This window comes from Lissotriton vulgaris, chromosome 6 (genome assembly GCF_964263255.1).
Source record: "Lissotriton vulgaris chromosome 6, aLisVul1.2, whole genome shotgun sequence".
Lineage (NCBI taxonomy): Eukaryota > Metazoa > Chordata > Amphibia > Caudata > Salamandridae > Lissotriton > Lissotriton vulgaris.
Genome location: NC_141694.1, coordinates 1,289,967,164 through 1,289,991,684, shown reverse-complemented (window position 1 = coordinate 1,289,991,684; position 24,521 = coordinate 1,289,967,164). Strand labels below are relative to the sequence as shown.

Genomic DNA, 24,521 nt, shown 5'->3' with positions numbered 1-24,521 from the left:
AAGTATCCCGGTTACCACTGACTTGACAGAGCTTTACACAAGGCAGGCTGTAATTGTTTGCCTTAAAGGAACACATGTTAAAAAGGCAAATCTTGAGATAGGCACTTACTTGTATAATGCACACTAGGGCCTGACATTCTGACCGCCACACTTTGATTACAGCGGTCGGAGGGAAAACTGCAAGGGGATTAAGCTCCTCTTCAGATGGTCTCTGCAAGCCCATTGGAACAGGAGCAGAATGGTAAACCTGTTAGACCTGGCACCATTGGTGTGGGTCTCCCTTCCATTTTTGCTGCTGCCTCATGTATTTTTGCTGGTGTTAGATGCTTTCGGCACTGTGCCACTGCTGTCCAGTGCCACAGTGCGAGTGCTGCCTATTGCAAATTGATGTATTAATCAGTGGTTCCATGTTTGGTTATTTGGTTTACTTGTCAGACCCTAGTACAGTGCACAGAGTGTGCCCAGGGCGTGTAAACCCAAATGTTGCTGGTGGGCCTGCAGCACTGGTTGTGCCACCCACAGAAGCAGCCTTCTAAAATATGTCTAAGGTCTGCTATTGCAGAGCCTGCGTGCAGTCTGGTACTGTCATGATGACTGGGCAAGTGCACCCACTTGCCAGTCCATAAACCTTCCCCTTTCTTCATATCAGTCACCATTATGGTAGGTCCAAGGGCAGGGTGCATTGTAAGTATAAGGTAGGACAAGTCCTGATGTGTGTGGCGTGTCCTAACAGTGAATTACAGCCATTTTCGTTTTTCACTATTGCAAGGCTACCTGTTCTCCATAGGCCATAATGGGCTGTTAGAATTGTTACAGTTTATAATCCTAACTGACTCAGAGAACATGGTAGAAATTTGAGTTTAATATGCCTGAACTCAGAATGATAAAATACATCTTTTAGTGAAGTTGGTTTTAACATTCTGTGTTTGCAAATACCACTTTTAGAAAGTAGGTCTTTGCTTGCCTAACCTTTCAAGCCTGCCTCTGCTAGGTTGTGTATTCCTTTGTCTGGTTTTGTGAGTGACAGGGCTGGGGGTTTCCAAGAAACAGGATGAGACAGCCCAGTGATGAATAGAGAGATCTGCATCGAGATGGGAGGGAGGGGTTGCACCTGAACCTTGAATAGGGCTGGGCCTGCCTTCCACAATGCTGGCTCCACCTCATGGGGAGCGGCTGGTGTCTCTGCCCTGCATTCTGAAAGAAGAGAAGGAGGCCTATAAACAAAGTGCTCCAGTGCTGTACTTGCCTTCCACAATGCTGGCTCCACTTCGTGTGGGGCGTCTGATGTTTCTGCCTTGCACTGTGAAAGGAAAGGAAAAGTCTGGTAAACAGAGTGCTTTAGAAGTGGTTTGGACTGGGCAAAGGCCACTCTCCCCTCAGAGAACAAAGAATTTGGGGTATAAACATTGGGACCCTGATCCCATGAAATTAGATCACTTTGGACTACAAGAAGAAACCTTTACTGAGGAGAGGAACCTGAAGAAACTGAAGCGAGACTATTTCCAAGCTGAAGTGCTGCTTGGGGGATTGGCCTGCAGGGGTTGCTTTACTGCCAAAGGAAGGAGAAGGGAACTTGGTGTACTTTACTTTCAACTTGTGAAGGATCTCCAATGGCTTGGAAAAGAGATTGCCTCCTGCTGAAGTCTCAGGGACAATAGACTTCGCCCCCAAGAGTTCTTTTGGAAGTGCCTGCTGCTGTTTTGGGCCTTCTGAGGAACTGCGTGTCGCAAGGAGCTAGAAGCGCAACTCATCGAGAAGAAGCGTGTCGCCGTCGCTGCTGCTGCCGCCGCATCGTGAATGCCGGCGCTGGAGTTGTCGCACTGCACGACTTCAAGAGAAGTGCATCGCAACGAAGCGGAAGAGTGTTGCCGTTGCTGCTACCTGCCATCGCACTTCTAAGCAAGGCTGTCGCTGCTGGAGGTGTCGTACTGCACCGAATCGAGATAAGGGCCTCGCAACGAGGAAGAAGCGCGTCAACGTAGCTGTTTCTGCCGCCGCACTTCTGAACAAGGATGTCGCTGCTGGAACTGTCGCATTGCACCGCATCGAGGAAAGCGCCTCGCATCCCCCGAGAAGCGCGCCACCGTCGGAGCTGCTGCAGTTGCCTTTCTGAGCAAGGATGTCACCCTGTAGTTGTCGCACCGTGCGGAAGCTTCATGTAAACATGGGGGAAAGGTGTCGCAGCTGAAGCTGTTGCCGTCGCATCACTGAACAAGGGTGTCCCCGCTGCAGTCCACGCATCGAACCGAGAACCTTTCGCATCCCCGGAGAAGCGTGCCGCATCTGGAAGATCTTCACGTCTTTATTTCTTTGCACCGGAACTTTGCCACATTTCCCTCACTGCGACATTGCTTGTCGTGGAAGCGCAACTTAACCTAAGGTACATTGACGCAAAGTGTTGCATCTTAAGAACTGAACTAAACTAAGCTAAATCTACCATCTTAAAGTAACAGTATTGTGTATTTTTGTCGTTTAAGGTCTTGTGGTAAATCTATATAAAGTATACTTATTTTTTATATAAAACCTAGTGTGGTCTCCAACTGTAATGTTGTCACTGGGTTACTGTATGTGGTCACAAATGCTTTACACACTGCCTCTGAGATAAGCCTGGCTGCTCGTGCCAAGCTACCAAGGGGGTGAGCAGGGGTTAATTTAGGAATGTAATCCCCTTATCCTGACTAGAGGCAAGGATCCTAATTGTCACAAGTACCTACCTGTGTCAACTAGAGACCCCCAGATCTAACATTGTTGGTCAGCGGTGAGGATTCCGGACTTGCATTTGTGACTCATGTACAGTGATTGGTGAACACTACTTAGTTTGTGCAGACCATAACGCAACCACATACTTTTTGGTAGATTCCTTTTTGGATTTTTTCTATTTTTGAAAGATGTCTGGTTCAGTTTTAGTAGAGAGAGCAGAATCTGTAGCCTCTGTTGATTGTGAATGGGAAGAAGAAATGTTGGAAAGCTACAAAGTAAAGCACCTGAAGTACTTCTGCAAGAAATTCAAGGTTTCCACTGTTGGGTTCACCAAGAAAGAAGAATTCTACAAGGTGCTGAGGGCCTGAGTAGAAGCAAGGAAAACCCTTGAAATTGAGGATGGGGATGACCAAGCAGCTGTACAACAGTAAGAGCCATTGGGCTTAGGAGGAAGGAGAGTACCTTCCCCCGCATGTAGCAATGCTTCTAACAAGAGTCTGTCTCCAGAGGAGTCGAGGACAGAGAGAGATCAAGGAGGCATGAAATGGAGATGACTAAGTTCAAGGTGAATACGCAACTGGAAATAGAAAATAGGAGATTAGATTAAGAGGAAAAGAAAGTACAGTTTGAGCATGAAAACGTTTTGAGGGAGTCGGAGTTTAAAACCAAAAGTTTAGAGGTTACTCCCTCTGGTGGTAGCGTACCGTCAGTGTCTGTGGAGAGTAGAGTGTATATTCCCTAAAGATGTGGTGAAAGAGTTTTACAAAAATTATGATATTGGTCAGTGGTTCTGAGCCTATGAGGTAGCCATGTCTTCTCACCGGGTCCCTGAGAGAGATTGGGGAGCGGGGTGTGGGGAAGGTTCCTTAGTGAGGGGCGGGACACACTGGTAGACATGCCTTCTGAAGTCCACAATTCATACAGCCACATGAAAGATGCATTGATGTCTAGATATGGTTTTACCCCTGAACTCTATAGACAGAGGTTCAGGAAATGCAAGAAGTTGGAAACCAGTACCTGGGTGGAATATGTCACTTTCTTTTGCATAACATTGGATGGTTGGGTGAAGGGCAGCAAGGTTAATGATTTTCAAGGCTGACTAACCCTAGGAAGCTTGCTGAGGAGGCGGACCCATGATCGCTGGGTGAGCACCCGGGTCCACAAGGGTCACATGGGAGACTCAGCCAAAGGTGGGCAGGGTCCCCAGCAGAAGAGTGGGGGGGGACAAGGGTAAACAAAAGGAGTTCCTCAAAGGGGCCCAAAGTAGTCCCCAAGGGAATCAAGGGAAAGGTTCCCAGCCTCCCCCTGAGAGAAAGCAAGGGGCTCCGACAGGTAGTCCTGTTCCCCATTGGCCCCTGAAATGTTACAAGTGTGACGACCTAGGTCATAAGGCGAATTATATCAGGTGCCGCCTGTTTGGTAAACCTGCACCCACTGGTGCAATGCCCCGGCAGATGGCTAGTGTAGCCATGGGGGAGGAGATTGATGTCCAAGGTGGGTGGGGTCCGGCACAGATGGCTCTTGTCTCCTTAGGAACCTCAGCTGCCCAGAAACACTAAGAAATATGGGCAGTGGGTGACCATCGATGGCCAAAAGCTGGAGGCTCTTAGAAATACAGGAGCCATAGTGACAGCTGTCAGGTGTCACCTGGTGTTTCAAGAGCAGATAGTCCCTTTTGCATTTTGCAGAGTTGTTGCAGTTGACAACACAGAGAGACTTTTTTCAATGGCTCAGGTTCCCTTTGTATGGCGGGGGTTCTGGTACTCTTCAGGTAGCTGTGATGCCCGCCATGCCTGTTTACTGTTTGTTGGGAGAACGATTTGGAGAGCTCCCCTTGGGAAAAGGTGGAGAAGAGTACTCACTTGAAGATGGTGGGACTGCCTGACTGGGGTTGCGTGACCATCCGGTCAATGTCAGCCAGTAGGGGTGCTCAAGAGGACCTGGAGCCTGAGAGGGAGGCCCAGGAACCCGCCTTAGAGAGAAATGGCGAGGGGCGTGGGAAACCGGCTCCAGAAGTTCCCATGGCCCAGGAGGAGGTAGACCCTGAGGGGGATGCCCTGGAGCCTACCGGGAAACAAGTAGCTAAACTGGGGGACCTCCCTGAGCTGACCCATTGGCAGCAAGAAGGATGCCCCACCAGGGAAGAATTCTGCAGGGAGCAGAGAGAATGCCCTTCTCTTGAGGACTTGCGGCAACAGGCTGCAAGCCAGGCAGCAGGTGATCAGTCAGGATCACACTTGATTTACTGGGAGAATAGTCTCCTGTATAGTGAGCCTAAGGTTGCTGAATCTGGGTCAGCCCGTGTACTGGTGGTACCCCAGAAGATGGAAACCTTCCTACTGGGGCTGATGATGTGCCATTAGCATGACATTTGGGGCAGAACAAGAACTTTCATTGGTCCCAAATGCGCAAGAGTTCAGACACTCATTGCAGGACCTGTCAGACTTGCCAGGCAAGTGGAAAGAGTGGGAGGAAGCACAAGGCTCCTCTCCAGCCATTTCTTGTTGTCAGTACCCCCTTTGAGCGGGTGGGGATTGACATTGTGGGGCCACTGGACTGCAAGACAGCCATGGGCAACAGGTTCATCATGGTCTTGGTGGACCATGCCACCCGGTACCTGGAAGCAACACCTCTGAGGACAGTGACGGCCCCGGTGGTGGGAGGAGCACTGATGGGAATTTTCTCCCGAGTGGGATTCCCCCGCGAGGTAGTGTCTGACCGGGATACCAACTTCATTTCCAAGTATATAAAGTCCCTGTGGCAGGAGTGTGGTGTAACTTACAAGTTCACCACTCCTTACCACCCCCAAGGAAACGGGTTGGGTGAAAGGTTCAACCGGACCCTGAAGGGCATGATAATGGGTCTTGAGGAACCCATGAGGCATAAGTGGGACGTCCTCTTACCGTGCCGACTCTTTGCATACCAGGAAGTGAGACAGAAATCTCTAGGGTTCAGTCCCTTTGAACTTCGCTATGGACACCCGGTCAGAGGACCTCTGAGTTTGGTCAAAGAAGGTTGGGAGCAATCGCCCAGGAAACCTCACCTGAATGTATATAGAAACATACTGACCTTCAGGACACAGACTAGGCATTTCAGGCAACTCGCTGAGGCGAATCTGGAAGCAAGCGAGGAGGAGATGAAGTGATGGTATGACCAGAATGCCCCTCTGGTAGAGCTTCAACCTGGCCAGAAAGTGTGGGTCATGGCCCCAGGGGAGCCCTGCGCGCTCCAGGAGACGTGGACCGGACCATTTGAGGTTGTGGAGTGCAAAAGTCCAGTTACCTATTTGGTGGACTTGCAGTCTCCTAGGAACCCCTTGAGGCTCCTTCATGTCAACCAACTTAAGCCCCACTTAGAGAGGTCTGAAGTGGGAATGCTCTTGGCAACAGATGCTGGGATGGAGGAGGAGACTAAGCCTCTTCCTGACCTCCTGTCAGCCTAAGACCAAGATGGGTCAGTGGATGGTGTTAACATCTCTTCCACCCTGACCCATGAGCAACAGAATGACTGCCGTCAGTTGCTGGGACAGTTTTCTGATCTGTTCTCCCTGGTTCCTGGTGTCACAGATTGGTACGTCAATGATGTGGACACAGAAGACAGCTTACCTGGGAAGCATAAAACTTACAGGGTAACTGACCAGGTGAGGGCTTGCATCAAAGAGGAGGTCTCAAAGATGCTTGTGCTAGGGGTGATTGAGTCATCTAGCAGTCCTTGGGCCAGCCCAGTGGTCTTGGTCCCGAAGGCAGCAGCGCCGGGTGCCACACCCGAACTCCTGTTCTGTGTGGATTACAGAGGCCTCAATTCAGTCACGAAGACTGATGCGCACCCCATCCCCAGAGCTAATGAGCTCATTGATCGGCTAGGGGCTGGACGGTACCTCAGCACGTTTGACTTAACGTCTGGGTACTGGCAGATCGCCTTGACTGATGGGGCAAAGGAGAGGTCAGCATTCTTCACACCAGATGGGCATTTCCAGTTCCGTGTTATGCCCTTTGGGATGAAGAATGCCCCAGCCCCCTTTCAGAGGTTGGTAAACCAGGTGTTGGTTGGACTAGATGAGTTCAGTGCCGCCGACTTGGATGACATCGCAGTGTTCAGTGCCAGTTGGGAGGAACATCTGCACCACCTCTGGGAAGTGTTGATGGCGCTGCGGAAGGCAGGCCTCACGATCAAGGCGAGCAAGTGCCAGATGGGGCAGGGTTCCGGGGTGTACTTGGGATACCGACTGGGGAGCGGCCAAGTGGCACCCCTGCAACCCAAGATTGAAACCATCCTGGCTTGGGAGACACCCAAAACCCAGACAGAGATGAGGGCCTTTTTAGGACTCACAGGGTATTACAGGAGGTTTGTCAAGCGGTATAGCAACATTGTTGCACCCTTGACAGAGCTGACTTCCAGGAAGCAGCCAAAGAAAGTGATTTGGACTGACCCCTGTCAGAAAGCTTTTGAGGCCCTGAAAGCTGCCATGTGCACGGTGCCCGTGCTCCTGGCACCCAACTTCTCAAGAGTGTTTATCGTTCATACAGACACTTCAGTGGATGGTGTGGGGGCTGTTCTGTCACAGATGAATGAGGAGGGCCTAGATCAACCTGTAGCCTTCATCAGTAGGAGTTTACTTCCACGGGAACAGAGGTGGAGTGCTATTGAGTGTGAGGCATTTGTGGTGGTCTGGGCACTGAGGAAGCTGAGACCATACCTGTTTGGGACTCACTTCCGGGTTCAGACAGACCACAGGGCCCTCAGATGGTTGATGCAAATGAGGGGTGAAAATTAAAAGCTGTTGAGGTGGTCCTTTTCCCTACAGGGTTTGGACTTTACGGTGGAACACCGCCCTGGTACAGTACACGCACGCTGATGGTCTGTCCAGATTTTTCCGCCTTAGTGATGAGAACTCCCAGGAGTTAGGGTAGTTCTCCCCACATTTCAGCTGGAGGGGACATGTGTTAGATCTGGCACCATCGGCATGGATCTCCCTTCCATTTTTGCTGTTGCCTCATGTATTTTTGCTGGTGTTAGAGGCTTTGGGCACAGTACCACTGCTGTCCAGTGCCACAGTGGAAGTGTTACCTATAGTAAATTGATGTATTAATCAGTGGTTCCATGTTTGGTTTTTTGGTTTACTTGTCAGACCCTAGTACAGTGCACTGAGTGTGCCCAGGGCTGTTAATCCAAATGCTGCCGGTGGGCCTGCAGCACTGGTTGTGCCACCCACAGAAGCAGCCTTGTAAAATGTGTATAAGGTCTGCCATTGCAGAGCCTGCGTGCAGTCTGGCTCTGTCATGCTGACTGGGCAAGTGCACCCACTTGCCAGTTCCTAAACCTTCCCTTTCCTTCATATCAGTCACCCCCATGGTAGGCCCATGGGCAGGGTGCATTGTAAGTATAAGGTAGGACAAGCCCTGGTGTGTGTGGCATGTCCAAATAGTGAATTACAGCCATTTTCGTTTTTTACTATTGCAAGGCTACCTGTTCTCCATAGGCCATAATGGGCATTTAGAATTATTACAGTTTATAATCCTAAATGACTCAGAGAACATGGTAGAAATACGAGTTTAGTATGCCTGAACTCAGAATGATAAAATAATCTTTTAGTGAAGTTGGTTTTAACATTCTTTGTTTTCAAATACCACTTTTAGAAAGTAGGTATTTGCTTGCTTAACCTGTCAAGCCTGCCTCTGCTAGGTAGTGTATTCTTTTGTCTTGTTTTGTGAGTGACAGGGCTGGGGGATTCCAACAGACAGGATGAGTCAGCCCAGTGGTGAATAGAGAGATCTGCATCTAGATGGGAGGGAGGGGTTGCACCTGAACCTTGAATAGGGCTGGGCCTGCCTTCCACAATGCTGGCTCCACCTCCTGGGGAGCGGCTGATGTCTCTGCCCTGCATTCTGAAAGAAGAGAAGGAGGCCTGTAAACAAAGTGCTCCAGGGCTGTACTTGCCTTCCACAATGCTGGCTCCACTTTGTGTGGGGCGTCTGATGTTTCTGCCCTGCACTGTGAAAGGAAAGGAAAAGTCTTGTAAACAGAGTGCTTTAGAAGTAGTTTGGACTGGGCAAATGCCCCTCTCCCCTCAGAGAACAAAGGATCTTGGGGTATAAACATTGGGACCCTGATCCCATGAAATTAGATCACTTTGGACTACAAGAAGAAACCTTTACTGAGGAGAGGAACCTGAAGAAACTGAAGCGAGACTTTTTCCAAGCTGAAGTGCTGCTTGGGGGATTGGCCTGCAGTTGTTGCCTTACTGCCAAAGGAAGGAGAAAGGAACTTTGTGTACTTTACTTTCAACTTGTGAAGGATCTCCAAGGGCTTGGAAAACAGCTTGCCTCCTGCTGAAGTCTAAGGGACAACAGACTTCACCCCCCCGCTCCCCAGAGTGTTTTTTGGAAGTGCCTGCTGCTGTTTTGGGCCTTCTGAGGAACTGAGTGTCGCAAGGAGCTGGAAGCGCAATTCATCAAGAAGAAGCGTGTTGCTGCTGCTGCTGCCACATCGTGAATGCCAGCGCTGGAGTTGTCACACTGCACCGCATCGATAGAAGTATGCCGCAATGAAGAGGATTCGTGTGGCTGTTGCTGCTGCCTGCCATCGCACTTCTGAACAAGGGTGTCGCTGATGGAGCTGCAGTCCACTCATCGAACCAAGAACCTCTCTCATACCCGGAGAAGTGTGCCACATCTGGAAGATATTCACGTCTTTATTTCTTTTCCCTCGCTGCGACATTGCTTGTCGTGGATGCGCAACGGAACCTAAGGAACATTGACGCAAAGTGTTGCATCTTAAGAACTGAACTAAACTAAGCCAAATCTACCATCTTAAAGTAAACATTATTGTGTATTTTTGTCATTTATGGTCTTGTGGTAGATCTATATAAAGTATACCTATTTTTTATATAAAACCTTGTGTGGTGTCCATTTGTAGTGTTATCACTGGGTTACTGTATGTGGTCACAAATGCTTTACACACTGCTTCTGAGATAAGCCTGTCTGCTCGTGCCAAGCTACCAAGGGGGAGAGCAGGTGTTATTTTAGGAGTGTAATCCCCTTATCCTAACTAGAGGCAAGGGTCCCTATTTGTCACAAGTACCTACCTGTGCCAACTAGAGACCCCCAGATCTAACAAACCCCTTCAATGACGCAGTGCCAGGCTTGGCTCCGCTGTCAGGTTTACGATGTCGGTTTCTGACAGCCAATGCATGCCAGCCTTTCCAACTTGGACTGGCTGTCGGAAACTGACTTTGGGGGCCCTTAGCACTGGTGGAGTGAGTCCGCAAGCCCTCCGGGGATTGCTTCTTAGTCAATGCACAGCAGATCTCAAACAACTCTTCTCCAGATGGTCCATTTCTGTCCAGCCTTCCCTTCTTTATTCTCCTACACAGCACACAAAGAGTTGATCCTCCACCCGGAACTCTTTTGCGCAGTCAAGATAGGAGAACAACGCTCTTTTTGAGTCCAGAAGGCGGAGTTTCTTCTACTCTTTGGCAGGATAAGGTGGAGCTAAACAGGTTGGCAAGGTGATACTCAAGGCCTACATGGAAGGGATATATATGAAAAATGCAGTCCTAGACACAATTTATAAACACGACTAGTGATGTGAGTATTACTTCTTCACAGTCAACAAAAAAATCAGACTTAATCTGAACCTACAAATACATGGAGATGTATTATTAGCTTAATTCAGCCAAAAATGCAACAAAAAATGCAATTAATGCGAAAAACCCAACACAACAATATCACAACAAATTCTACTGCAGTTTATTTACAATTTCATAAAATTTCAGCAAAAAGAGGAAAAGGAAAAGAAAGGTTGGTGCTCAAGTGAAGGAAGGTGTAAGTATAGGTCTTAGAGTGATTCAGTGCAACAAAGAAGTTATTTTTACATTGCACATGTATAGCCTACCCATTCATAGTCTATATACAATATTATACAGGGGGACAAGGGGGGGGGGGGGTGGGCAGGTGTAGGCTTATAAGAAACAATGGGAGGGATCGTCGACGTTTCGACCCTGGCGCAATAAGGGAAAGTCAGGACCTCTGCTGCGGGTCTTCTTCAGGACGGATGTGGGGACAGGGGACGGGGAAGCACCAAAAGAAATCGAATAGGTGTCGCAAGTCCAGATCAGTTGGGCGATGCACCTCTAACTGAGGAGGTCTGCTCGGTCTAGGGGTTCAGTCGAGAAACAGTTGGTACAACAATGATGGGCACTTGAATTCAATCGTGCCTAGTCCGGTAGCGCGATTGACATTGTACCAGTAGTCAAAGGGCGAGAGAAATAAGTTAGGTTCAGGTGAGCCTTAATTTGGAAAAGTTGTCCCCAATAGTTCGAAAACAGGGGGGCAGACCGCAGTTAAACAAACGAATGCGCTCGGAATGTAATCCGGCAGCTCCCGACTCCAGTGACCGGCAGGAAACGCATTCGTTTGTTTAACTGCGGTCTGCCCCCCTGTTTTCGAACTATTGGGGACACCTTTTCCAAATTAAGGCTCACCTGAACCTAACTTATTTCTCTCGCCCTTTGACTACTGGTACAATGTCAATCGCGCTACCGGACTAGGCACGATTGAATTCAAGTGCCCATCATTGTTGTACCAACTGTTTCTCGACTGAACCCCTAGACCGAGCAGACCTCCTCAGTTAGAGGTGCATCGCCCAACTGATCTGGACTTGCGACACCTATTCGATTTCTTTTTGTGCTTCCCCGTCCCCTGTCCCCACATCCGTCCTGAAGAAGACCCGCAGCAGAGGTCCCGACTTTCCCTTATTGCGCCAGGGTCGAAACGTCGACGATCCCTCCCATTGTTTCTTATAAGCCTACACCTGCCCACCCCCCCCCCCCTTGTCCCCCTGTATAATATTGTATATAGACTATGAATGGGTAGGCTATACATGTGCAATGTAAAAATAACTTCTTTGTTGCACTGAATCACTCTAAGACCTATACTTACACCTTCCTTCACTTGAGCACCAACCTTTCTTTTCCTTTTCCTCTTTTTGCTGAAATTTTATGAAATTGTAAATAAACTGCAGTAGAATTTGTTGTGATATTGTTGTGTTGGGTTTTTCGCATTAATTGCATTTTGTGTTGCATTTTTGGCTGAATTAAGCTAATAATACATCTCCATGTATTTGTAGGTTCAGATTAAGTCTGATTTTTTTGTTGACTGTGAAGAAGTAATACTCAAATCACTAGTCGTGTTTATAAATTGTGTCTAGGACCGCATTTTTCATATATATAAAGTTACCCAGGTCCTATTGATTTCTTGGGTTCACCCCATTGCTTTCAATGATCTATATGGAAGGGAGTCACAAGCTTTGGCAGGATGGAGGCATGAGTCCAGAGAACCCGTTTTTCAGAGTAGAAGATGGTGTAAGGAGGGTGCACATAGAGTGGCTGCAATTTGCTGACCCCCCTGGCCAATGTCATGGCCACAAAAAAGGTAGTCTTGATGCTCCATAGCCTTAGAGGGTAAATATGTAGAGACTCAAATAGTGCACACATCAGAAAGGTGAGAACAAGGTTGAGGTCTCACTGTGGCATGATGAATGTCATGGGCGAAGCATATGCTGCAGGCCTTTAAGGAATCTAGCCAAAACAGGTGACATAAATAGAGAAGGTTGGTCTGGCTGCCAAGACATTTGTTTTTACTGCCACCGTGGGCAACTGAACGTCCAAGACCTCACTCGCCCTACACACCAACATCACGAATGAGGCTCCCTCCTCCGTAGCCACAGTAAGTATAGAGACTGGGCCAGTGTCAGGTGAAGAGTCCAACCAGCTGGTCTCCATATCCTCATAATAGTTGTCCTGTTTCTCATTGGGGAGCTGGTAACCATAAGTGTCCCTAGATTCTGCCCATTCGTCGCCCTCTCCAGGGCTATCTAACAAAGAAGGCACTTGCTCTGCTCCGGGAAGCTCCGGGAAGCATGGGCAGGTCATCGCATCAGACGAAGCCCATCCATCTCCGCCGTCGCTGCACAGAGAATGTCAGCACAGCAGTGGGTCTGGACCCACAAGAGTTCTGCTCCAGATCAGGTTCAGGTTCCGCCACTCGCGGGGCCTGGAGGGCCAATGCTCGAAAACCTCTTTAGTTTTTGGATTTTTTATTTTTGTGGGATTTACCCAACTTCCCTGACAATTTGGAGAGCAGCGATGACTTTCAGGAATGATTCTGCTAACATTCCAGGGACCTTCCCCACGAGCGGGACCTCGAGTGTTGTGGACTCAACCAATGTCGAGCAGCGTGGAGATGGAGGGAGCGCTCTCTCAGCGCCTTCTAATGCTTGCTGCAGCAGCCCTCATAGGTCTTGCAGTTGTGGTTCCGTTCCAAACACCACAAACACACCAAGTGGGTGTCTTTCATCAACATTTGCTGTGAAAGGCCCTACATGGTTTGAAACCAGCCAGTTTCTTCGGTGACATACCTCACACAGGATACAATTTCTCAAACAAATTTGTCAAAATGTAAAAGAAATCCAGTCATAAAGTTGGGTAGCTCAGACCGGATCAACACTACCTGGCATGGAAGCAAAAGAACTGGCGTCTTATGCAACAAGCTGACGTATGGACCATAAACTGACATTTTTCAGGGTCAAAAAGCTTAGTGAGCAGCTTTGTATTTGCTGTAAGGGAATGCACATCATAAAAGTGAGAACCAGATTCAAGTTCCACTTTGGCATCATAAAAGACTTTGAAGGACGCATATGTTGTAGATCTTTAAGAAACCTCATCACAAAAGGTGATCTGAACAAAGAAGAGTGATTGCTCAACAGTAGAAAGCCAAAAGAGCTGCCAAATAGCCTTTGACTGTGCCCAGTGCAAGTCCTTGCTGGTCCAAAGCTATAACAATCAACACAACGTTCAACAGTTTGACCTGTAATGCGTCCATATATTGATTGACGCAAAAGCCACAAACTTGTTCTTGCGCCCGGCATACACCAACTTTGTTAAGGACACCTAGCTGACAAGATAGAATCAACAACTTCAGAAGTGAGATCAAAAGTATTCACATGTCACTGTTCAATCTCCACACATGGAGGTACAGGATGCGCAGGCCCTGATGTAAGACCTTGCCCAGATGTTGTGACAGAAGATCCTCCCAAAGTGGCAGCTTGATTGTTTATTAAATGGTCCAGTGCTGTAGCCAAAAGATCAAGCTAGAGTTCTCCCCATTGTTGAAAGACACCCAGCACCACCTCTGGGTGTAACTGCCAAAAATGATCAGCTAAGCTTTGGCAGCTTAGTTTGTCGACTTGAGTGTTTAGAGATCCCACCTGGTGGTTCATGACCATAGAAATGCCCTGGTGATTCAGCCACTTCAAGCAATGCAAAGCTTCCTGGCATAGGATCCAAGACCCTACACTGCCCTCCTTGTTGCAGTATCACATGATGGTGGTATTGACTGTGAGACCCTGTACCTGCTTCCCTTTGATGGTTTGCAGGAAGGAAGTCACCGCCAAGTGGATCACCCTAACTTGAACAGACTGAAGTGGAACCAGGTTTCTACTGGAAACTAGAGTTCTTGGATCTCTTCCTCCATGAAAAGACATCCTGAACCCATCTTTGTTGTATCTGTGGCACTGGGACTGAAGTCTGCACCAAAACTGATGCAGAGCCCGACGTGGATTTATGAGGCACAGAGGGTGAGCCCACTGTGGAAGTTTGGCTGGAGGCCCCTGAAAATCACTACGGCCCAAAGCGCACCAGAGGTAGCCAAAAGTGAGGAGCCTTTATCTCTGAATAGAACTATTTTGTTCAACATCAGGTTGGATTCCTTCATCAGGCTGGTTTTCAACCACAACACAACTCTAAAGCTGCAATTCTAGCAGTCATAGATGATCTGAGGATGGATCTGGATATTGGGACTATCCCAGCTCTGATACATTAGACCTGTCTGCAGCCTCCGATACAGCCGACCACAATATTCTATTGGATCAACTGTGGTTGGCAGGCTTTAGAGGGGATGCCCTAAACTGGCTTACTTCCTTTTTTGAGAATAGGACTCAGGCAGTGCAACTCAAGCCTTTCAGAGCAACAGGTCTAAACAATGAGTTTAGAGTCCCACAGGGGTCTGCCCTGTCCCCTCATTTATTTAACATTTACATTCAACACGCCATTAAGAAACTTGTGAAAAGAGGGTGCTGGATTTTCAATTATGCAAATGCCTGTCAGATCCTACTCCAGCTTGATACTTTGGAGCATTTCCAAGATCATTTCAGGAACATGATGCATTTCTTGGTAGCTGGATGAGTCAAAACCATCTAAAATTAAATATGTATAAAACGACAATTGTGGAGTTAGGTCAAAATCCATTTTTATGTACTAACTATTTTCCACCTTCTGAATTGAGTGTTCTACCTGTCCATAAACTAGTGTAAAAAGTCTGGGTGTTTGTGTTGGTCAACATCTCTTTTTTAAGACACCATGTAGTGTGGTGGACTCTAACTGTGTCTTCATGCTAAGAACAATCAGGAAGATCTAACAGTTTGTGACTATGGATGCTATGAGGACAATTATAGCAGCTGTTATTGGTGCCACAAAAGTCTGTGCTAATAGTATTTATATTGGACACCCTGAAAGTGATCTTAAGAGACTGCAGGTGATACAGAATGTGGTGGCCAGACTGGTCTTCAGAATTCCTTGATGAATACAAATCCCTCCTTATCTGAAGAACTTTCAAGGTCTGCCAATGAAACAGCAAATCACATTTAAAGTCTGCTGATTAATTTTAAGTCTCTTAAGGGTACGAGCCCAGGGTTCCTGAAAGACTGATTATTAAGATATTCCTCTAAAAGGACTCTTCGATCGCCATCTTCAAACCTTTTGGTGGTGCCCAGATTTAAGAAAAGTATGGCGGAGAGGCATTTTTTCTCAGTACTTCGGCATGAGGAATGGAATGCTCTCCCAATACAAATTTGCTCAATTACTGTATTGGTTCCTTTATAAAAGCACTAAAGATGTGGATATTTAAGCAGACATTTGACTAACAGCCATAGTTGTATCTTCTTCATTCTTGCTACTTCTCTGGATTGTCAGCACCAGGATAGACCCAGGTGAATGTTTTGCGCTTTAGTAACACCTCTTAACAAAACATAACAAGCATGCTGCAGATGCCAAGCATGACCTCACTAACGGCCTTGGCTTATTGCAACGCTGCTGGCAGACCCAGAAAGTCAGGGTGCATCAGGACCAGACTCAGAATCGGCTCTTCGTGTATTTGGGAGTGAGCCAGTGGTACATGGATACCCTTGTTCCATCTCTGGAGATTATATACTAGCACAAACCAAATGTATGATTCATCACAGAATCTTCTGGGCCCCCCAAAGTCTACATGGACTGGGCCTTTCAGACAGCACCTCTTTTTGGAACTATATTACAAACTTTGAAAGTCCTTGGATATATGCTTTTTAACTGCTTCTCCTGGATACCTACTGGTCACAAATTCATGCCTATTCAAATCTACCAAACACATAAATGCAATAAAAGACTCAAGTTTTATCATTACTGACCTCTCTGGATCCAACATTAAAAATTAGGAGGACAAAGTCCTGCTAGAACTTATGCTTATCCTCCAATGCAAAATCTTTCTTTCTTAACAATTGGGAAGACTACTCTAAACTCTACTACTCCACATGGTTAGAGGGCTTCTGTTTTTGATGGGTTCAGATAACAATTCATTACAATAAGCTCTAAAGAAAACTCCATGCAAATCCATTCAGATCTCCGTCGACTAATATTTCGACAATACAACGACTCCTTGAATCTGAGCCGTAGTGCACCAGTGTCCTTGTAAATTTGTAGTCAGAAAATCCTATTTAAAATACTGAATCTCCGCATACATTAAGTCGTGCTCCTCTTAAAAGAATTATACATACTTAGCACCTAATTCCTTCCCTCCCTTCTGTCTAAACTCTGACGTTTGTATTATTTACATAATTGTGATTCAAAATGAGGAACTGTATTTCTTTTAGGAGTTGAAATGGTATGTACTGTCTATAGTCATTATGGACCTACTCCACTTTGTCTTCTTCCAACAGTTTATATTGTGTTTATAAACTCAATAACATTGTTTTAACACAAAAAGTGAGGTCATGAGAACAGCATTTGGAGTGGCAGTTCTTTTGGTTTTTCAAAGACCCAACTCAAAGCAAGATTAAAATAATCATATTGCAACTTGCCAGCCATGGAAAAAAAGTGCCTTAGAAAAAAAATAAAGACTAGAACGGTCTTTACTGTGGTCTTGAACAAGCTAAGGGGACAACTTTGTCAGTGCAACAGACTCCATTCTGCTCATTTATATAGCTATAGAGCCCAAAGCACCAAGCACTATATATTCAACAGCACAAGCATCATACATAAATCTGACACTGAATAGAAGTGATAAAGAGTATTACCTTTAGTGGGTTTTTCTGCTTGCTTAATGACTGACGGAGTTTCATTTTTGACCTCTGCTGCCTTGGTTTCTGTAACGGTTGGATCAATCACAGGAGTACTGGCTTCTACTTTTTCATCATCAGGAAACTTAAACCCAGGCACAATTTCTGTTAATAGTTTCCAAATCTTGTCATGATACCCTTCCCTAAAGCAAGAGTCAATCAAGAGATTTAGCAATAATTTTAACATAACGGTTCCTAAAGCTTTGAGCTTGTTCAATAGGCTGAGCGCTGTGAAATAAACAATGACCAATATGAAAGGAAAAACAATGAGGTCTGGCTATTGACAGTTATGTAGGAAGAGGTATATAATCTTGTGATGAAAGATAAAATACACCAGTAACATTTGATCCTTCTATACTACTGTTATTCCAGGGTGTCTTCTTAATAATTATTTCCAACTGTGGAATCCCAAAATCTTTGGAGCATACAAGTGAACTAGTTGCAGCTATATCAAAGATCACCTGGTGCTTCAGACTACAGGTGGGGGAAATCAGAGGAGAGATGGAGGGGAGCGATGAGGAGAGGAAGGTGATGTTAAGGGCAGGTAGATGGAGGGCCTACAACTGTTCCAATAATCTTGTATCTCTGCTGTTCTCTGATGCTAGCAAGCTGATGTAGAAGAGGCGTAGGAGGATGGACCATCTGCAAAAGGAGATCTGTTCGGAAGGGTGTGGAGGACAACGTACTTGCTGTGTCCAGAAAAGTGGGATAGAATGTTGGCACAGGAGGTGATCCAGGTATAAGGTTTTTTTTTTTTTTTTTTTTTTTTTTTTTGGGTAAGACGTTTATTGCGCATTGCCATAGAAATAGTACAGTCAATCTCGCCTACAACCTTAGAAGGCCGGCTTTGTAAAGTACGCAAGAGTAAATGATCAGCTTATTCACACACAGCCCATCAGCCGACAACCATAGGTCCGGCGGCGCATGTTCGGTAGCAGTGTAGGCAATGGTTTCGACAGTGCATCCGCATGGTAGATTTGTCTGATCAGTCTTACATTTTTTGGTATTTTCGACAAAAGCCCCCATAACCTAGGGGGGACAGTACAAACAACAAAGCAATAACCCCCTGTAAAACTCAAAGCACTGTGTCACAGCATTCTCCCCCCCTCATTGCCCCACCAAGTGTAGCTCATAGTAGCACTAAGACTTTAGCAGTTGAGCGCTCAGCCCTCATTATCTTCAGACGCCACTGACACCAGATATTGTTGGAAGGGTTCCCAATAGTCTCTGGGGCGGGACCCCATAGGCAACTCCTCCTCATACGTGACTAAGGTGTCTCTACAATAGGCCAAATCTTCCAGCCAATTTTTCACTTTTGGTTTTCGCTTACTGTTCCAATGTAGGGATATTCTTCTCTTCGCCATCAATAACGCAATCACACAAAGTTTACGCCGTCTCGCTCGCAAGTGTGGCACCAATCCCAGGAGACAGACTTTGGCAGTGCACGGCATTTGGGCCCCCAACATAGTGTTGAGTGTCCGTATCACCTGGACCCAGTATTGTGTTACAGCATCGCAGTGCCATGCCAAGTGTATGAAGTCCGCGTGTTCCTGCCCGCACCTAGTACAATTAGAGTTGTCTCTCAGACCATATCTGTGCAGACGTGCAGGGGTGTGGTACATCTGGTGCAAATATTTGTAATGGATCAGTCTAAGGTTCCCGTTAGGTGTCAGCATCCCCGTAAGCATGCAGGAGGCCTCCCAGTCCCCTTCCGTGAGATCTTCCCCCAGTACCGCTTGCCATTTCTCCCTGGCTCTGGTAGTGTTACCACCATTGCTAGATTGCGCGCAGCGGTACAGGCGAGATACCAAGTGTGCAGCTGAGGGGGTGTTGATCATGAGTGTCAGTGGTGCTAGTGCTTGCGGTTCTGCTGGAAAAGACACAAAGTGTTCCTTCACCGCCCTCTGAAGCCTATAATAGTTGAAGCTAAATAACAGAGTTGGGTTCTGGATGTACGTGAGCTGGTTCAGCTGTACAAATTGCCCTTCTCTGTACAAATCCCCAAGGGTGTCTATGCCAGCGCGTTTAAGGAGATCCATCCCCACCTGTTCTTGCGTGACAGACAGTGCCGGGTGGTGTGCCAATGGGAGTGTCGGTGCATAGAGTGGTGTGCAACGCGCCATCTTACTGAGTGTCCTCCATGCTTCTATCGTGGTGTTCACTGGGTTGATATCATGTTCGTGTAATCTGGGGTGTTTGTGTGTTAATATACTCGTTAGCGGGATGGGGTCAGCATCTCCATGCTCAACAGCCACATGCGTCAGAAAAGGAATCTCGTGAAACCAGTAATGCGCGTATTGCGCCTGTGCACACTGATAGTATAGATAGATGTCCGGCACCTTGAAACCACCTTTAGCGTATGGGAGCGTCAGAGTCTGCAGGTCTAATCTAGCCTGTTTACCCGCCCAGATTAAGGAGAGCATGAGAGATTTAATATTACGGAACACCTCCGCCGGGGGCTTAATAGGTATATTATTAAAAAGATATAAGAATTTGGGCAGGAGCACCATCTTCACAATGGCAAGTCTGTCTGCCAGTGAGAGCGGTAGACTAATCCATCTCCTGACCTTGTCCTCCAAAGCAGAGACAGTCCTCCCGTAATTGGTGCGGATGACTAACTCTGGATCTCTGTGGAACCAGACGCCTAGGTACTTCGTCGGCTCCTCCTGCCATTCCAGGGGATAATCCAGCGGCGTGGGGTGGGTGCCATCTGTCAGTGGGAGTATGAGGGACTTGCTCCAATTAATGAGGAGCCCCGAGTATTGGCCGAATTTAATGTATTCCCGCATTAGGGGGTTGAGGTTTGACTCCGGGTTTTTCACATATAAGACCATGTCGTCCGCATACAGGGCAATGTGTATGGGCCGCGTAGGTAACTGAATAGCGGAGTAGTGGTGGTGCTGTCTTATTTTACACGCCAAGGGTTCCAGTATAAGGGCAAACAGCATAGGCGATAGGGGGCATCCTTGTCTGGTGCCACGTCCGATGTCAATCGGGGACGATAGATGTTTGTTTACCCGTATGCGGGCCGTCAGACCCGAATACAGCATCGTGATCCAGCCAATGAATAAGGGGGGGAACCCCATCCGGAGTAGGACTGCGTGCAGGAACGGCCAGTCAATCGTATCGAATGCCTTAGCCGCGTCCAGCAAGACAGCAACCTCCTTGATATCCGGGGCCAGGTAGTGCGCCAGAGCAAAAAGGGTGTGAGTGTTGTGTGCGGTCGACCGGTCTGGGATGAAACCCGCCTGGTCTGGTCTTATTAACATCGGCATTAATGGCTTCAGTCGGTCCGCCAGTATGCTGGCTAGGATCTTGGTGTCGGCGTTTATCAATGAGAGAGGGCGGTAGGAGTCGCACTGTTCTTCGTCTTTACCAGGTTTCAGTATGGCGATGATCAACGCCTCTCTCATGGATGGTGGCAGAGTCTGGGCTTCATGAGCGGCCTCGTACAGATTCACTAGATGTGGAGCTAGCGAGCTAGTGTACGTTTTATAGAATTCTATGACGAAGCCATCCGGGCCCGGTGCTTTGCCATTAGGGAGTCTTTTGATGGTGTCAACGACTTCTTGTGTCGTGAGGGGCCTAGCTAGATATTCCCTGTGCCCGTCTGCCAGCCAGGCAATCTCTACGTCAGCCATGTATTCCAGTATCTCCTCCCGTGGCACCTGTGTTCTGGCCTCGTATAGAGCCCCATAGGTTTCCCTGAATTCGCCCATAATGGTCGGCATATCATGTGCGCGTGTGCCTTGTTTGGTACGTATAGACGCTATGTGTTGTGGCGCCCTTCCCGAGCAAATCTTCTCTGCTAGGGCCCTGCCCGGCCTACCCCCTTCCCCATATCTTCTGGCCGTTGTTCTCTTGAAAATGTATTTGAGTTCGTCATCAGCAAACGTGTTGTATTCTAACAGTATTGATTGTATGTCACTTAGTAGTGCCGTGTCCCCAGTGAGTGTGTAGCGCTGTTCCAGGTCTTGGAGCATCTCCTCTCTCCTGGTAAGTTGGTGACGGATATCTTTCAGTATACCAGCAGACGTGTTAATGCACACGCCCCGTATTGTCGCTTTAAATGCTTCCCATAGGAGGCACGGGTCCTCCGTGGTGGGGGCATTTAGTTCAAAGTAGTCGGTGATCGCTGTTTGGACTGTATCCACATAAAGCGGGTCGCGCAAGGCCTGCGCGTTGAAGCGCCAGGTGTAGGGCGTTGGGACATAGTGCGGGATCCGTAACCGTAGGAGCACAGGACTGTGATCCGACAGTGTTCTAGGGAGATGCGAAATCTGTTCCACCCAGGCAAGGACGTCCTGTGTGGCCAGCCAAAAGTCTAGTCTGGACCAGCTCCTGTTTGCAGCATTGATGTGTGTGGCTACCTGTTCCCCCGGGTGTAGTATCCTCCACAGGTCACTGACGTGCAAATTAGACATTGCGTCAAGCAGCATTTCCCTCGCCTTGGTATGTTGCTCAAGTGTGTGCGCGGCCCTGTCGAGCCCATCTCTGAGTGTGACGTTGAAGTCCCCTCCCCAGAGAACATTGTCCGCTTGCACATCAGCTACAATATGCCATAACCTTTCAAAAAAGCCTGCATCATCCACGTTCGGACCATGTACATTCACAAGAGCCAGTTTATGGTGTCTCGTCTCGCCTACTACTACAACATAGCGCCCCCCTGGGTCAGTGTGCGTGTCTGTGATTTTGAAGTGGGTTCCTTTCTTTATCAAAATGCTAACGCCACGGGAGTACGATGAGTAGTATGAGCCAGTGATGGATTCTGCCCATTTGTTCCCCAGCCCGTGTGTGGAAGTGGGTGCCAAGTGAGTTTCTTGTAGGAGGGCCACATCGACCTTAAGCCTGTCAAAGTACGCAAACATTTGCCTTTTCTTTTTCGGGTTCCCCAGCCTTTAACATTCCATGTGATGAAGTTGAGTGTGTCAAAGCGCGCCATTAGCGTGTGGTCCGGTGAAATTGTGCGCCGCGTGTTCTGTGTGGCCACCTATGAAAAAGTGCATTCTTAGCATTCGCAATGAAGGCAACAAAAGAGGTCGCAATGCTTCTCAGACACAGTGCAAACACAGTAACTACATTCAGCTTCCCCATCCCCCCCGCCTCCCACTTTAGCACCCAAACTTTGCCAAAGCCATTCCCCCCCAAACTTCAGAACTGTGAGTAAACTTTTTGTGGGGAACACCCTCCTGGGGGTGCCGCCCGAAGCACACATCTCCATCCACATAGTGGATGTGGACGGGCGCGATTAGCATACTATTGCATCGTCAATATTTACACCCTATCCTCCCCGCCCCATCCCCGATCCCTCGCAGGCACTTAGTGATCATCATCATTCTCCTTACCCCCCCCCCCAAAGTACAGGAACACTCGTAGGTAGTGCCAACCACCCTCAATGCCAGTGTCTCGGGGTTGCACAGTGAAGACGCAGGTAGCTCATCGTGCTAGCTACTCGTCAGTAGTCAGTGGAGGCCCAATGCTCCTGTGCTGGTTCTGCATTAACGTTTCCCCATAGTACTCACTGCGGTACCGCCATGCACGACTCCCATCCAGAGTCCGTCAGCAGTGGAAGTCCCAGTCTCGTGGCGTGCCACGCAATGTTTCACCCAATTTGTAGTGTCCGTCGTGCGTCGCCTGCAGTGCTGAAGCAGTCCAAAGAGACACACGTTGAGCCATCGCGTCGTCAGTCGTTGTCGCTCATTCTGCCCGCATTCTCCTGATTTTTCCGACGTTTGGTGAGGGTCTTGACGTACTCCTGCGCGGCTTGTACCGTCGTGAGGACCACCGGCTTACCATCCGTCAGGATTTTAAGTTTTGCAGGGTACAGCATCGCGTATCCAATGTCCAGCTCACGTAGTTTCTTCTTTACTGGAGTAAACTCCTTCCTGGCCTGCTGCACCGCCATGGTGTGGTCTGGGTAGAACTCCAGCGAGTTGCCCTGATGGGTAATGGCGCAGTTTTCCCTCGCCAGTCGGAGTATAGTGTCCCTGTCCCTGTAGTTGAGGACTCGGGCGATGATTATTCGAGGTGGAGCTCCTGGGTTCGGAGTGGGAGCCAGAGAGCGATGGGCGCGTTCGATCAGGAAGACTTCAGAGAAGCTGCCAGCCCCAAAGATGTCCTTCAGCATGTTCTCCACGTACGTCTCCATCCTGCTCGTGTTGGTGGATTCCGGCAGGCCCGAGATGCGCACGTTGTTGCGGCGGGACCTCGCTTCCTGGTCCTCCACCTTCGCCTTCAGGGTTTCCAGGGTCCTCTCAAGGGCGCTGTGTGATTTTGCGATGTCTCTGGAGTGGTCCTCCACCGAGGAGATCCTGCGCTCCGCCTCCACCAGCCTCCCCTCGTGGTTTTCTAGCTTGTTAGATAGAGAGTCCACCCGCGCCACGACACTGTCCATCTTGCCATTCATGTCATGCAGACTCTGCTGGATAGCCCTCAGTACCGCCTCCATGCCGGCGCCTTCTTCCAGTACCTGGGCTCCGTCAGTGTCCTGGGCAGCGCCCGTTTTCGTCGCTTGCTTCCTTGCTTCAAAGGGCAGCTTCGAGTGCTGCTTGTCCGGCTTACCCATCTTGCCCGAGGGGCCGGCTGGGCTAGCGACTGGTGGGCTCGTTGGGATTGCTGTCGTAGTCGCTGTCCGTGTGCGTCGTAGCTGTGCTCCAGTCGCCCTCCGCGTTGAAGCCCTATTCATTAGGTCATGCACTGAGCTCTACAGAGGTGCAGGTCAGCCCAGTGTGCCGTGCAGGAGTGTCCTGTGCCGGTGCTTATGATGCAGGGTGCCTGCCGCGTCCCTGTACCTCCCAGGTCGTGTGGGGCGGTCTCGCTTGCGATGGCGGGTCTAGTTCGCGCCTCCAGGGCAGTGGTCAGCAGCGGCGAGCAGCTCCCAACTTGCACGCTCTTCCCAGCTCGCCTCCAGTCGTTTCTCCTCCCAATGCGCCGCAGTAGCTGCACAAAGTGATAGTTCCGCGTCCGGTGGCATGCTGGTTTATCGCTATAGGGAGCCGGTAGCGTCTGGCGCAGGGTCGCCGAGTTTGCGTTTCACCGCCGCCGCCATTTTGGCCGCCGTGGAACGCACACTGTCCGCCGAGATTTTCGCATGTTGCACAGGCACACCGTACCTGAAAGTCGCTGGTTTTAGCGCCCCACAGCTAGCGCGTTGAGAGGGAGTTTGTCCTGTGGCTGTCCGAGAGCGGCATCGCTTGGTTTTATCTGCGGTCATTACGGCCGCGCGCCGCCATTTTGGTTGGCCGGTCCGCTCGGTGAGGGGTCAGGCCGATTTCTTCGGCGTGCGGTTTTTCTCCCGGCCGAGGACGCCACAGTGTGGAGGCGGGTCCATCAGCCGTCCATTGTGCCGTTTTCCGCTGGAATCGGGACGGATTTAGGGCCAAGGGTTCCGAGGA

At 48.7% G+C, this 24,521-nt stretch overlaps 1 protein-coding gene across 1 annotated transcript in view; it reads right to left on the bottom strand.

Moving 5' to 3' along the window:
• ADGB (androglobin) overlaps window positions 1-24,521 on the bottom strand; it is a 1,363,241-nt gene that overhangs the window by 1,126,527 nt on the left and 212,193 nt on the right. Inside the window, exon 8 of the mRNA XM_086927423.1 lies at window positions 17,086-17,270. Coding sequence (XP_086783549.1) covers window positions 17,086-17,270 — 185 coding nt within the window. The remainder of the gene's footprint in view (window positions 1-17,085; window positions 17,271-24,521) is intronic.